Raw genomic sequence first — 12762 nt, 5'->3', positions numbered from 1 at the left:
TTTTGGAGATTTGCTTGTCGTTTTTCTACAAAAAATGAATTTCGGGTTTTGCAATAAGAATGTGTGAGTTTGGCATAAATCGGGTTTTTGACAAAATGGATGAGCATGCCAAATTTGGTCTGACTTCCTATCTATTGAGTAGATTGCAAAAATGGGGGTCCCTTGTCCAAGATGGGGTGGGGTGTGCATAACGCACAACAATATCAAAGGATGAAGGATCTATTAACATTTCAGGACTACCAAAGTTTGACAAGGATTGCCATACATGTGAATGAGGAGGTTATTATAATTTTTGATGAACATTTAAGTGAACCTGAGGATGTCAAGGTTACAGTATCTTTTGATAGGTACTACATAAGAAAAAGGAAAGAATAATTGGATTCTAAATTAGAAACTCAATTAGAATCTAAAGAAGGTCAAACTATGTCTAGTCAAGAGGGACTTGATGCTTGTGGAGAGGCAAAGGTTAAAAAGTTTGAGGAGCTTACCAAAGATGAGATTCCAAGTATGATGAACTAGAGTATTGTCTTAGTGACAAGTTGGATGGAGAAATTTAAATGAATAAGAAGAGTGAAGAGCTAAAGCCAGTAGAAACTTTCTTGGATGAAGAAAACTCAAAAGCCATTATTGAAGATAGGTTGGAGAAGAAAGATGAATCCTTTGTTGGTGATTTGCAGCCCACAATTGATCATGGAAAGGTCAAAATTCAATGACCGTGTCTAGAAGCTTGGATTCCTAACCAAACACATAGAAGCCTCAAAGAGGATGAAGCCTTGTTCACAAGTTTATTTCAGCCATATGAGGATATGGACAAACAAGAATCAATCCAATGTTCAGCCAAGAGTAAGATTGATTTCCCTTGTTTTGCACACATGATTACATTAGAGGAATACTTGTTAAGATCATACGAGGCATTTTGTCTTAGAGAGCTGATTGTAGAGACTAAGAAATTGCCTAACAAGTAGGTCCTTCAGTTTGATAATGTTTTGGTTTGTCACGGATACTTCACCATGGAGTTGAAGGCAAAAAACATAACAGCTAAGGAGGTGCAGGTATGGATTGGTTTGATGACAGCCAAGGCAATTGGGAGAGTGTGTGACTTTCAGCTGGAAACCTCTCATAAACCAGCACTTATGAAGAAGCAACCTATATTGGAAGAAGATGTAATAGAGGACAATGAAGACCCCTTGAAGAGGCGTAAACTTGATTCTAATTTTCTGAATTTGACTAGTAGTCCTTTGTTATCTCACGAGCCTTGCATTGAGGACACCCAAGAGTGGTTTGATAAGTATGGGGTGAAAGTTAAAAATTCAGATTGCTTAGTCTGATTTTGTATCAGCAGTTGAAAAAGAGCACGATGATTCTACTTACTATTATGATGGTGATCTCTTGACTGAGTGTGATGGTGACCAAGTTTCCAAACATGGATATTGTGGAGAAGGTGTCATGAAGGAAGCTGATTTGAAGAGGCATTATTATGAAGACAAATCAAAAAAGTTGTATAAAGATAATAGGCCCCATGAGTCACACTGTTTAAAAGGTCAATTGAAGGTAAATGAGGATATGATTATTGCAACCCTAACTTCCTTTGGTGATACTCTTAAAATGATGGCAGATTATTGTTGGAAGGCTCAAGGGAGACACAAAAGCCTTGAAGGAGAAACATCTCTTGCAGCCACACCTAAGGAAGAAGAAAATAATAAAATAGTAGAGGGACTGGAAAAATATTTCTAGAGAAGAGGATTTAGTTTGCGACCATGAAGAAGATGCATGTAATTTTCACTTGGATACTTCTTTTGGACCAGCCTTTGTTGAGGAGAAACCTCTCAATGAAGAAGTTGCAATGAAGGCTCAAACTATGGTCAAAGGACAAAGGATTATTTATACTCCTTGTGGGCCATCAAGGGGTGATATTGGTGTAATTGGGGAAAAAATTGTCCTTGATTCAGAATGGAAGAGGTCTCCTTGTGTTTTGACATCTCATTGTGAAGAGGGTGATTTCTTGATTGGATGTGATGCTGCCCTAAACTCAGAAAGTTTTGATTTTCCAATTGTTGACAGAAGCACTGCAGTCGGGACAATTGGCAACCCTACGGAGGATGTTTTTTGGCGCGACACACTTTGTGACAACGAAAATCAATGGCACACCTATGGACATGATTGCCAAGAGGATGGAGGCTTGAATCAAGAGGATCGTGCACCCTCTGGCCCTGACCCCCTATGAAGGCGTCTAAGGTAGGTCCTGGATGATTCGGCAGCCATAGCCGCTCCCTGTGACACTATGCCATGCTCACCAACATCAGGAACATCTGTGTCATTATCAGTATTTGCCTCTGAATCTCCTGTCTCTGCTCATGCTCTCCGCTCCTCCTCTGCCATGGCTACAGCCTCAACCTCTATATCTACCTGGTCGATCCAGCAATGTCATCATCACTAAAGATAGCTGCAGGATCTGTCTCAATGGCCCACTCTGCATTAGGATCAACCTCATCTAGAATGATAGGAGAGATGTCAGCTAATGCATTCTTTCTCATTCTCAGGCGGAGGTTGTAGTGAACAAAGACGAGATCATTCATTTTCTCCATAGATAATCTATTGCGCCTCTTGGAGTGTATGCGCTCAAACATACTCCAATTGCGCTCACAACCAGCTGCGTTGCATGGTTGGCTCAAGATGCGAATGACCAACTTCTGAATATTTGGTGTCATTGGGCCAAAAAAGCTCCACCAATCATTTGAGTTTGAAATGAGAAAAATAAATAAAATCAGTCTCACTCATAAACTCATTTAACAATATACAATAAAACTAAAATTAAGCCTTACAATATATTTTTACTTGGCATCATAGTTGTCCTATCGTCTTTGGCGATAGGATGAGAGGAGGTTTCCCCTTGTGCATTTGAGAACAACTGTAGCTCTCGAATAAGCTCTGTCTGAGTAGTACCAGCAAGTGCCATCTTCTCCATGATCGAGTATAGCCCATTAAGGACCTCCACATCAGCCTTGAAAGAAGGGATAAAAATGGAATGCCGGATTCAAATAATAGGTTGCTGCATGGATGGGCCTATGAAGTTGATGATGCCATCTCCTATCAATGATCCCCCAAATGGGACCATACTTGCTCTCGTCTCCTTCATAGACAAATTTGATGCCCTCCTTCGCCCTATCCATGCCCTCATATATGTAGCCCATTGCGGGCTTTTCTCCATCCGCAACTCGCAACAAAACCACCAAGGGCTTAACAAACTGCAAAATTGAAAATATTGTGTAATTTAGAAAAATGAGCAAATAAGAGAATGTGATGAATAAGTTATAAAACAAAAAGTTAAATTGTAGAATTTATAAAAAATTTACCTTCACTATCTCATCACAAGGGACCCAAAAGTCTCGCTCATAAAAAATGCAGTCTGCCATATCTTTCCCTACAGGGTTGGCAACATAGGATGAGGAAGACTACTCCTCACCAACAATCATACGTCTCAAGGCTGACTTACAGCAAAGCATGGACTGCAATGTGACGAAGTTTGTGGCAAATCTTGTGATTCCTGGACGAGCTAACTCCTTCTGCTTTGTGTATTGTCTCATAAGAGCCAACACCCATGAATGCTTATATACAAATCTGCACACATTTCTTGCCCTTTCTACACATCTCTTGACCCATGGGAGTTTTCCAATATCCTCCAACATGAGGTCAATGCAATGAGTAGCACATGGAGTCCAAACTATAGATGGGTGCCTCTCCATCAATAGTCTACCTGCAGCAACATAATTTGTTGCATTGTAATTAATGAAGTTACAAAATAGTAATTAATTTGCAAACAAAATTAGTTTTTAATCAAAAGTTTACCTGCAACAACATAATTTTCTGCATTGTGGTCACCACTTGTACCACGTTCTCCTCACCCTCCTCATCAATCACCTCCTCTATCTGCTCACATAGGTAGGTGGCATTCTTGCAATGGGCGGAGGCATCAATGGACTTGATGAAAATGGTGCCCCCTGAAATAAAAAAATAAAGCAAGATCAATGATCATTCAATAAATCATTAAATAAAAAATAAAAAATTAAAGACTAAATGAAACTAAAATTAATCAATCACCTGTGGAAGAAACAAGAAAATTAAGGAGAGTTCTATTTTTCCTATCCGTCCAACCATCAGTCATGATGGTGCAACCTTTAGTGCTCCATATCTGGCGTTGTTCACCTGATTCCTTCTTCACATCATTCACCAATTGAGTCAAAATGGGTCCCCTCAAATCAGACTCAAAAGGGGCTTTGAACCCCGCCTCGCATATGGTAAGGGCATCAACCATTTCTTGCCAATAAGGAGACCTGCCACAAATAAATTCAATGAGATAAGTTAAGTATGTATGAGAAAAAATAAAACGAAGAATCAAAGTATAAAAATTAAAACAATCAAACATAAAACATTCACCTGGCTATAAAGAATGGAACACAGTCATAGACCCAAAACTTGCCAACTGCCATTTTAGCGGCATCATGGACCTCCTTGTTCCAACCCATGCTCTCAAGCGATGTTGGGACCCAGGAGTAGTGCGAGGCACAAAGAAGGTATCCAACCTAGATTTACGAATCCTAGGTCCAATGCTAACACTCCCACCACAACTACTAGTGCTAGGAAAATGAGAAGTGGCAGTGGCACCGCTACTTACAGAAGTAGAAGCGGAAGCACCAACACCAGCAGTAGCAAATTGAGTGGGACGACATGGAGGTAAGGAAGAAGGGCCTCCAACACAACCTAACTGTGTCCCTCTTCTTAAAGTTGCCTCTCTCCCAATGGCTGCTCGATCCTCCTTTTGCTTCTTTTTCCTTTCAATTTCCTCAACCATTACATAACAATCACGTACGGCCTCAGGGAGTGCTTTTAGGCATGGTTCGGCATCATGTCCACGCACACCAAAAATATGGTATTTCAGTCTATATATACCTCCATGGAATATTGTTTTGCAAAATGTACATTTTGTTTGCCCCTTTCCTTGCCCTAGAAAATCCTCATGATATTTCCAAGCAGGGTCCTTTCTAATGGGTGTCCTAGAAGCAGAAGTAGACATTGTAGGATAGTTTTGTGAAACTTGAAGTTGAGGCAAATAAGAAAGTGAAGTTTGCTGCAATAAAACATTACAAATACAAAATGAAATTAATACATACATTAAAAAAAATTAAGGTAGGGTTTTTAAATTTATAAAAAAATAAAATTGTAGGGTTTGTCAAACCCTACTTTTGAAAAAAACAAATTTACAAACCCTACATAGTACAACTACATAATACATACTACATACACACATACAAAAGATCTTGGAAGAAAATGTAAAACTTTCAAAATAAATGAATAGAAAATGGAATTTTTGCATACAAGAAACAAAAAAATCTTACCTCTTACAACAAGCTTGAAATGAGCTGCAAACTCTTCCTATCCAACTCTTGATGCACTAAATCCAAACGCAATGCAGCCCCAATGTGATAAATTGAAGAAAACTTGAGCTTCCTCCTTGCTGGTTTTTCTTCTATGCACCCTTGTTTTTCTTCCCAACTCACTTTACTCCTATTTTTGCAAGTGAATGAAATGAAGTTCATTTTTAGGGGTAGGAGATAATTAACCAAAAAAAAGGGACTTGAAAAATCTTTTAAAAATGTTTTGTTTTGGGTCTTTTTTGAAGCTAGACGCCGGCCGAGTTTGAGGTTCGCGACTCGCTGAGTTTGGCGAGTTTGCTCACCAGACTCGGCCGAGCTCCAGAGACTCGGTGAGCATGTCTCGGACTCGGACTCGCCGAGTTTGGCGAGTCTATGGCGATTTTCTAATCTCTGGTATGAAGCCATTCAATTTTCAAGGAATGAAGTGTACATAATCAATGTTCTTCACGATGAATGGTATTTACTTGGAGTGAATAAGTTTCAGCTGAGCCTTGGTACATGCCAAGCTGAAATTACAAAGACTTCAGGGACAGCTGCTGATTGGAGGAGATGGGGAGGATTATATTGTCTTTCTTTTATTTGAGCTTGGCTTATTGATGCACTCTCATCATCCATTGTCATTGGAGATAATTATTGCTTACTTGGTGTGAGATTCTCAGTTGAATTGATACTGTCCTCATTCACAACAGCAGCATATTGTATATTGTCATGTCTAATCATGCATTTAGGATGATCATTGTTTACATCCTTAGGAACTCATACAAATTTATATGGAAATTGGGCGCTGGTGGTATGGTAAGAAACTTCTATCCCTCCACTTTTCGTGGGTATAAGTATGTGATGATTCGGGATCAGTCCATCAGTTTGGTAGTGGGAATGCTTCAAGATAACGAAGTTGCAGAACTCAGCATTGTTGATGGTATCAGAGTGGAACAGCGAAGTGATGTAATATTGTTCATTTGGTTAGTTTGGGATCTTGGTGGTGCATGAGAGAATTGCTTGAGGACAAGCAATATTTGGGCCTGGAGGATTCTAATGTTCCCAATTTTTAAAGTGACAATTAATTAAATTGATTTCTATTAAGTTGACAAAATAAATAAAATGTTTAAATGATGACTTAATATTAATTAATTTAATAACCATAAAATAATAAAATATTATTATGTCACTTTATTAAATATATTTCTCCAAGTCGGTCTATCTTCTAGATGCTTTTTGGTGGGCTTTATAGGGAGGTCCTAGGGTTGTGGCAAGGGTATGCTTTTGATTTGATAAACAATTTATGATTTTTGGAGACAAAAACTTTCAGTAGTTGGTAGAAGGGTTGGACAAAAACCTGACTCTTCCTGGGAGTGGATTTGTGACAGAGTTCATAGCTGGGCCAAATTTGTGAAGTCTTCCTTGGAGACAAATTTGATGAATGTACTAGGAATGAAGTTATTGCCAAGTTTGAGATATCTAGTGCTTATATCTTTTTTGGGAAAAAGCATTATTATTTCTAAATATTATATTGTCTTGGGATATACTTGGCATATTAAGAGAAAATGTTTTAATATCGAAATCCTCAAGTGATGGCTATTGTTCTTAATACTTCATGTTGAACCTGGCTGGCTGGTTCCTTAAATGTATAGAGGTTTCATAAACAGGGAGTCGATATTATTATGGGTGATGTGATTAATATTATGAAGTTTATGACTGCCGTGTAATATTGTAGATTGAAGGTTTTTTCTAATATTTCCAAATTCGGTCTGAAGGCTAGTGGCACCAATATTAATACTATGAAGTTGGACGATTAGTGGTTTCATCGGGAATTATAACAAGACCAATATTTGCTGTGGTTTATTATTAGTGATTCAAACTTTGGAAGTGCCTCATCTTCAGACAAGAATAAAATATCTAAGTGGAGCTTCATTCATCCACAGGAGCTTCCCATTGGCACGACTTGTAGAGGTATAACTTCAGATATAAATTGCACTCGGGCCTTTGATTGAGCGGAAGCAGAGCCTTCCATATGTGAGGGGGAGAGGGAGGGGGAGAGGGGAAGGGAGAGGGAGATTCAATCCAATCTCTCTTCTAAATTTGGCTAGAGAGAGAGAGAGATTCATTCCGATCTCTCTTCTAAATTTGGCTCACACTCAGAATAGTCAAGCTTACCTTAGTTGTTATGAGTTTACATCATTGCAGTAGATTGTGCATTTGTACTTTAACTGCCACAAACTAAAAATGCATGCACAACTGAGCTTAACTTAAAGCCAAAATCTACTATGAATATTTGATCTTACAAACACTCTAATGGTATTCTATACCCGTGCCTGTGGGATAAATGCTAACAAGACCTCTCTTATGAGTTTTAAACAATTTTGAGAATCATTGGATTCCTGCTAAAACATCAATAAATTCTCATACTTCGATTTGTGGAAAATCTGTGATATCGGCAATAAAAAAAATTGGGTGGAAAAATGGCATGTTTGACTCGTGAAAGAAGTTTAAGGACTTCCATCTTGCCTGCAATTCGTTGATGCATGCTATTAAGATAGTATCCGTGGTTTTCCATTCCATTGACGTGATTGAGATACTCAGTTTTCCAAATCAACAGTATGCTCAATATATCATTGCATGCAAAGCAAACAAGAAATTCTTTTCATTCACTAACCTGGAGTTTAGGCATGTTTTCCAAAATGCACCAGAATCTGTAAATACTACTTGGGCTGACATTCTGTAAGTATGATCATGTAATATTTATGGACACTTAACAGCCATCCTTTGGCTTTTTAAAATTTTTTAATCAATTTGTTAGCTTTCCAAAATATATCAAACCTTGAAACCTTTTATGCCATATTCTTTTTTCTCGTCAAAGAAACAAATGCAGGATCTATGCATTGCATAATGATAGATATGAATCTCCAATTTAAACATTTGCTATCACATTTAATTTTTCTCAATACTCTTTATTTCATTGTTGAGATTTTGATTTTTATTGAAGGAAACCCATCACATTAAATTTTTTAATTGAAATACTTTCCCACCTTCAGCTGGATATGCAACTTATAATGTGAATGGTGATTTTATATGACAAGGATCTGTTTGTGCCAAGGGAGCACAAAATGCAACAGATGTAAATTGTATTTCACGAAGCTGGACACTTTTATCTTTGTGCCATTGAAATTACCCTATACATTCTGGCTTCTCTTTTCAAATTACACTAGTTATGATGTGATCAGTCAAGTCATGATTTTGGTTCTCATACTGTAAGAGAATCATTCTATAGTCTATTCACACAGGTGGTCCTAAAGTGATTTAATCAAAACATTATTTTATTTGTGTACCTTCTATATTCAAAATAAACAAAGATGAGATTCTTAAAGTTTGGAACTAATCATTTTATAATACATCTGCCTTCTTGCTCTTTTGTTGTTACTCCATTGCAAAATGCTCTTCCATATTTGCTGGATTTTCTCATCGGCTTGTTACAGAGAACATTGGAGATGAAATCTGAATCGTCAATCTTCTATTTTTTAATGCCAACTCAGGTGATGTTGATGGATGTGTATATATGACTCCATTGTTCTTCCAAGACATTGATGTTCCTTCTTCAAGGCTATTGTGCAGACTTGGGCAACCTATTTTGGCATTGCTTGCCATCTCTTCAGGAAATGCAGCAACTAATTCTGAATCAATTGTAAACAAAAAATCAGAAGGCGTGAAAGATCGACAGCTTTCGGAAGTCAGGGATACTCTTTTAGTAGTAGGCCAACATGGTCGCATTGTGGCAGTATCTTGCAGTAAAATATTTGACATTAATTCGTGTATCATTTCAAGCTTTCGTGCTGACAAAAAATCTTTTGAGATTGAGCTGGATAGAAACAGTTTTGAAATTTGTGAGTGGAAGGTCCAGGCACCACTTACATCTGTTTGTTTGTTAGGTTCAAAATATCTATGCTACTGTGCTAGATCTGAAGGTTTTATCTCAACATTGTTTGAGGACAGAGATACCCAGAAGTCTTTTGGTATGGATACACATAACCTGTCAAACAAAGATGATATGCATGGGAAACATCAGACTGGATCACAAAGTAAAACTGGTAATTCAGAATGGGCAAGGTGCAGTTTGAGAGAGAAACTATTCACCAAGAAACTGCCAGTTGCAGATGCTGTTATTGGTGTAGCAGGAAAGGACATTTCTGAATCTAATATGAGTGGTAGGCCTATGGTTATTTTGACTGCTCGAGGGCGTATTCTAGGGGTAGAAATATGTAATTCTGTACCGATTCCTGAGGGATATTATGCTGGAGCTATGCCTAAAAGGAGCTGGAGAACTTGGGAGTCGGACATGGATGCAAATGTGAAGGTAAAACAGAGCACTTCCATTGAAAATCTTTCTTTATATGGATTTTTTGTGGAGAGTCTATTTTACTAGAAAATTGCTCTTGCTCTCACCATTCCAAGATTAAAGTTTTTTTCTATAACTTTGCAGAGTTTGATGAGCATCCTCGATGACATATCAAGAGCAGCTGATCATATTCATCAGTTCAACCATTTGTTGAATCATGCTATTAGTGAATTGGCAATTTCTTTGAAAGTTGCTTTTTCAATATTAACTGATCCAAGTAGAGATAATTTGTTAAGGCCAAAGCTGGTTAACACAAAATATGTCAGAAGTATGTCACTCTCACCAAAGTGTAGTATCAAGGTTACTCCTCATTCTGCAATGCTTGCACCATCAAAGACTCTAGCTTTCAACGACTACCATGGTGGTTCAGAAATGAACTGTGTGGAAAATTTTCTCCAGATGAATAATAGCAGTCTTGTTAGGTTCAGTGTGACTCTTGACAATTGCACCATCCATCCCCTCTCACCACATTGGATATTAGTGTTGGAGCTTCAAAATGCTGGCAAGGAAAATTCAAAAGCCATAATTTTTTCCAGTATAATCAATAATGGATTTGGTTTACAGCCTGATTCTCAGTGCATTGTAGAGTTTGATATGAAGGTGCCTGGATTACTCGATGGTCCAGTTAGTTTATCAACGTATCTTTGCCATCTTTGCGACTACCATAAACTTCTTCATAATCAGTATTCTACAGATGTAGAGAAAACAACTAGAAGAGGGAAACATCTGAAAGGTTTGACTTGTGTTGATGATTCAAAAATTGAGGAGTTTTTTGCTAAAATTGCACTTGAAGAGGTTCAAAATACATCCAAATCGATATCTATGCCATCTGATGCTTTTGGATCTGTATGCATCCCTTTATCACAGCATAGGATAGACATTTTATCTATTGTAAGTTTCCCACCTCAGAAGTTTTACCATTCAGTAAGGGCATCTCATCTCAGTAATAAGTCTGGTGAATCAAGTGTCCATGATTCCACAGAGAAATTTTGCCATGACAATGTTCTAGGGCTCTTTTCTGGCATCTTGAGTTTCACTTTTAAGGGAGGTGAAAAACATTCCAGAACAGATGCAGATACTCTTACCACGTGGAGGGAACTTTTTTCTGAAGATCTCCTGGATAGAGGAAGCCTATCAAAGGTATCAACTGCCAGTTTTAGGTTATCTATAATATATTAATATTAAAAATTTAAATTCCTTTTCTTTTTCAATTGATTTTAGGAAATACTTAAATTATTATTAACTATGGAAAATTCTTGAGCTTGTAGAATATTTGCGTTGGCCTTTCTGTCCTCTGTATGGAAACCGATATACATTTTTTTTAGAAGTTTCACCATACAATGCAGGCGAGAGCTGTGTTAAACTTATTTGTGGCATGAATTTATCATAGTTATGTTGAATTGATAAAAGAGTAAGGAATTGTAATATTAAAGTTTGATATAATTTGTGTATGGAGAACTGTCTTCAAGTATATCATTGAATAAGTTCTCTAGTGGTTCCAGCAAGGGGCTAATTTGTTAAACTGTCAATAATATTAGTTATGGTGATTTGTTTTGGTGCCTAGAAGCTCATCTTCCATTGGTAGGTTTACAAATTTGTCTAAAGAATTTCAATAAGTTGATGAAAGTAGCTATCCATATTTTCTTGCTAAGTACTGAAGAGGTTGGTCTGATAGGATATAGAATGATATAATAGCAATAGTCAATTGCAAGGAAGCAATAATCGTTTGGGGAATTAATCGGCAAATCAAAAGTATAAGATTTTTTCAAAAAATCGGGAAAAAATCGGATTTACAAAAAAACGTAAAAAATTGTAGAAAAACAATCAAAAACTACTTTTTTTATATATATTAAGGCATTTCCATAGCATAGAGATATTGTAGGCAAATAAAATAGACACTTGAACACATGAATTGCAGAAAATAGATTTCCGTTGTTTATATTCATATCACCGATTACGTTGCACAAAATATACTACACCATAAATAATATCTAGATGGTGATAGATGTCAAAATGTCAATTACAATATAGTTTGTGACTTTGAATAAAGTCAACTTGTCAACTAAGTACAAAATTCCAAAATATCAAATGTAGGCAATGACATGCTAGAGGGCAGGAGGCTCTGATGATGAAGCTCCCGGGTGAGAGCCTGTCCTAATTCGATCAAACCATTGAGGAGCAAAGTTGGCTTGCCTCATGATATCAAAATCTTCAGTCTCAAGTGGACGATCAACAACAACATCATCATCATCATAAACATCATCATCATCATCATCATCAGCATCATCAGCAGCAATCAACTCACACTTTGGATATATCTTATCGAGGTCAATTGACAAGCCATCCTCAATAGTTCCTGATTTTGCCCATGTAGAAATTAGTGTTTCCCTTACAAGTGAAAAACACAATGAATAGTGAATAGTGAATAGAATTTCAAAAGCTGCAACTATATATTAATATTCTCACCTTGAGCTTTCCTTATCTTCAAGCGAAGGTTGTGATGAACAAATACCAAGTCATTCAGCTGTTGTTGTGATAGGCGGTTGCGTTTCTTGGAATGTATGTGTTCAAAAACACTGCAATTACGCTCACAAGCTGATGAGCTGCACGGTTGGCTCAAAATGCGCACTGCCATCCACCTTAAATTTGGTATTTCATCTCCAAAAGAAGCCCACCATGCAGCTGAAAAACACATCATATGGAGATGATATTGTAAGACTAATAATATCTTATAATCTTAACGAGCTTAATGAGCATGTTGACAAAATAAAGAGATTGTTAAAAGTTTATAGTCTACCTGGTTGAATAGTCTTTCTGCTTTGTATAGCAGCCCTAGAAGAGAGAAAACCCTTAGCATGCTTGTGCACTTCCAACTCTATCGTAGCCGCATCAAATTTTTCCAAGTCAGGAAACATTTTTTCCAAGCACTTGAAGAATCCT

General features: G+C 37.3%; 1 protein-coding gene across 2 annotated transcripts in view; it reads left to right on the top strand.

The window, feature by feature from the left end:
- Window positions 1-12762, top strand: part of LOC131042158 (uncharacterized) — a 182283-nt gene that overhangs the window by 147648 nt on the left and 21873 nt on the right. For both annotated transcript variants that reach the window (XM_059221655.1, XM_059221654.1), the window contains exons 5-6: window positions 8963-9780; window positions 9907-10962. In XM_059221655.1, the coding sequence (XP_059077638.1) occupies window positions 8963-9780; window positions 9907-10962 (1874 nt within the window). The remainder of the gene's footprint in view (window positions 1-8962; window positions 9781-9906; window positions 10963-12762) is intronic.

Source organism: Cryptomeria japonica, chromosome 5, assembly GCF_030272615.1.
Source record: "Cryptomeria japonica chromosome 5, Sugi_1.0, whole genome shotgun sequence".
NCBI classification, from domain to species: domain Eukaryota; kingdom Viridiplantae; phylum Streptophyta; class Pinopsida; order Cupressales; family Cupressaceae; genus Cryptomeria; species Cryptomeria japonica.
The sequence above is the reverse complement of the archived record's forward strand: the minus strand, read 5'-3'. Positions and strand labels throughout refer to the sequence as shown.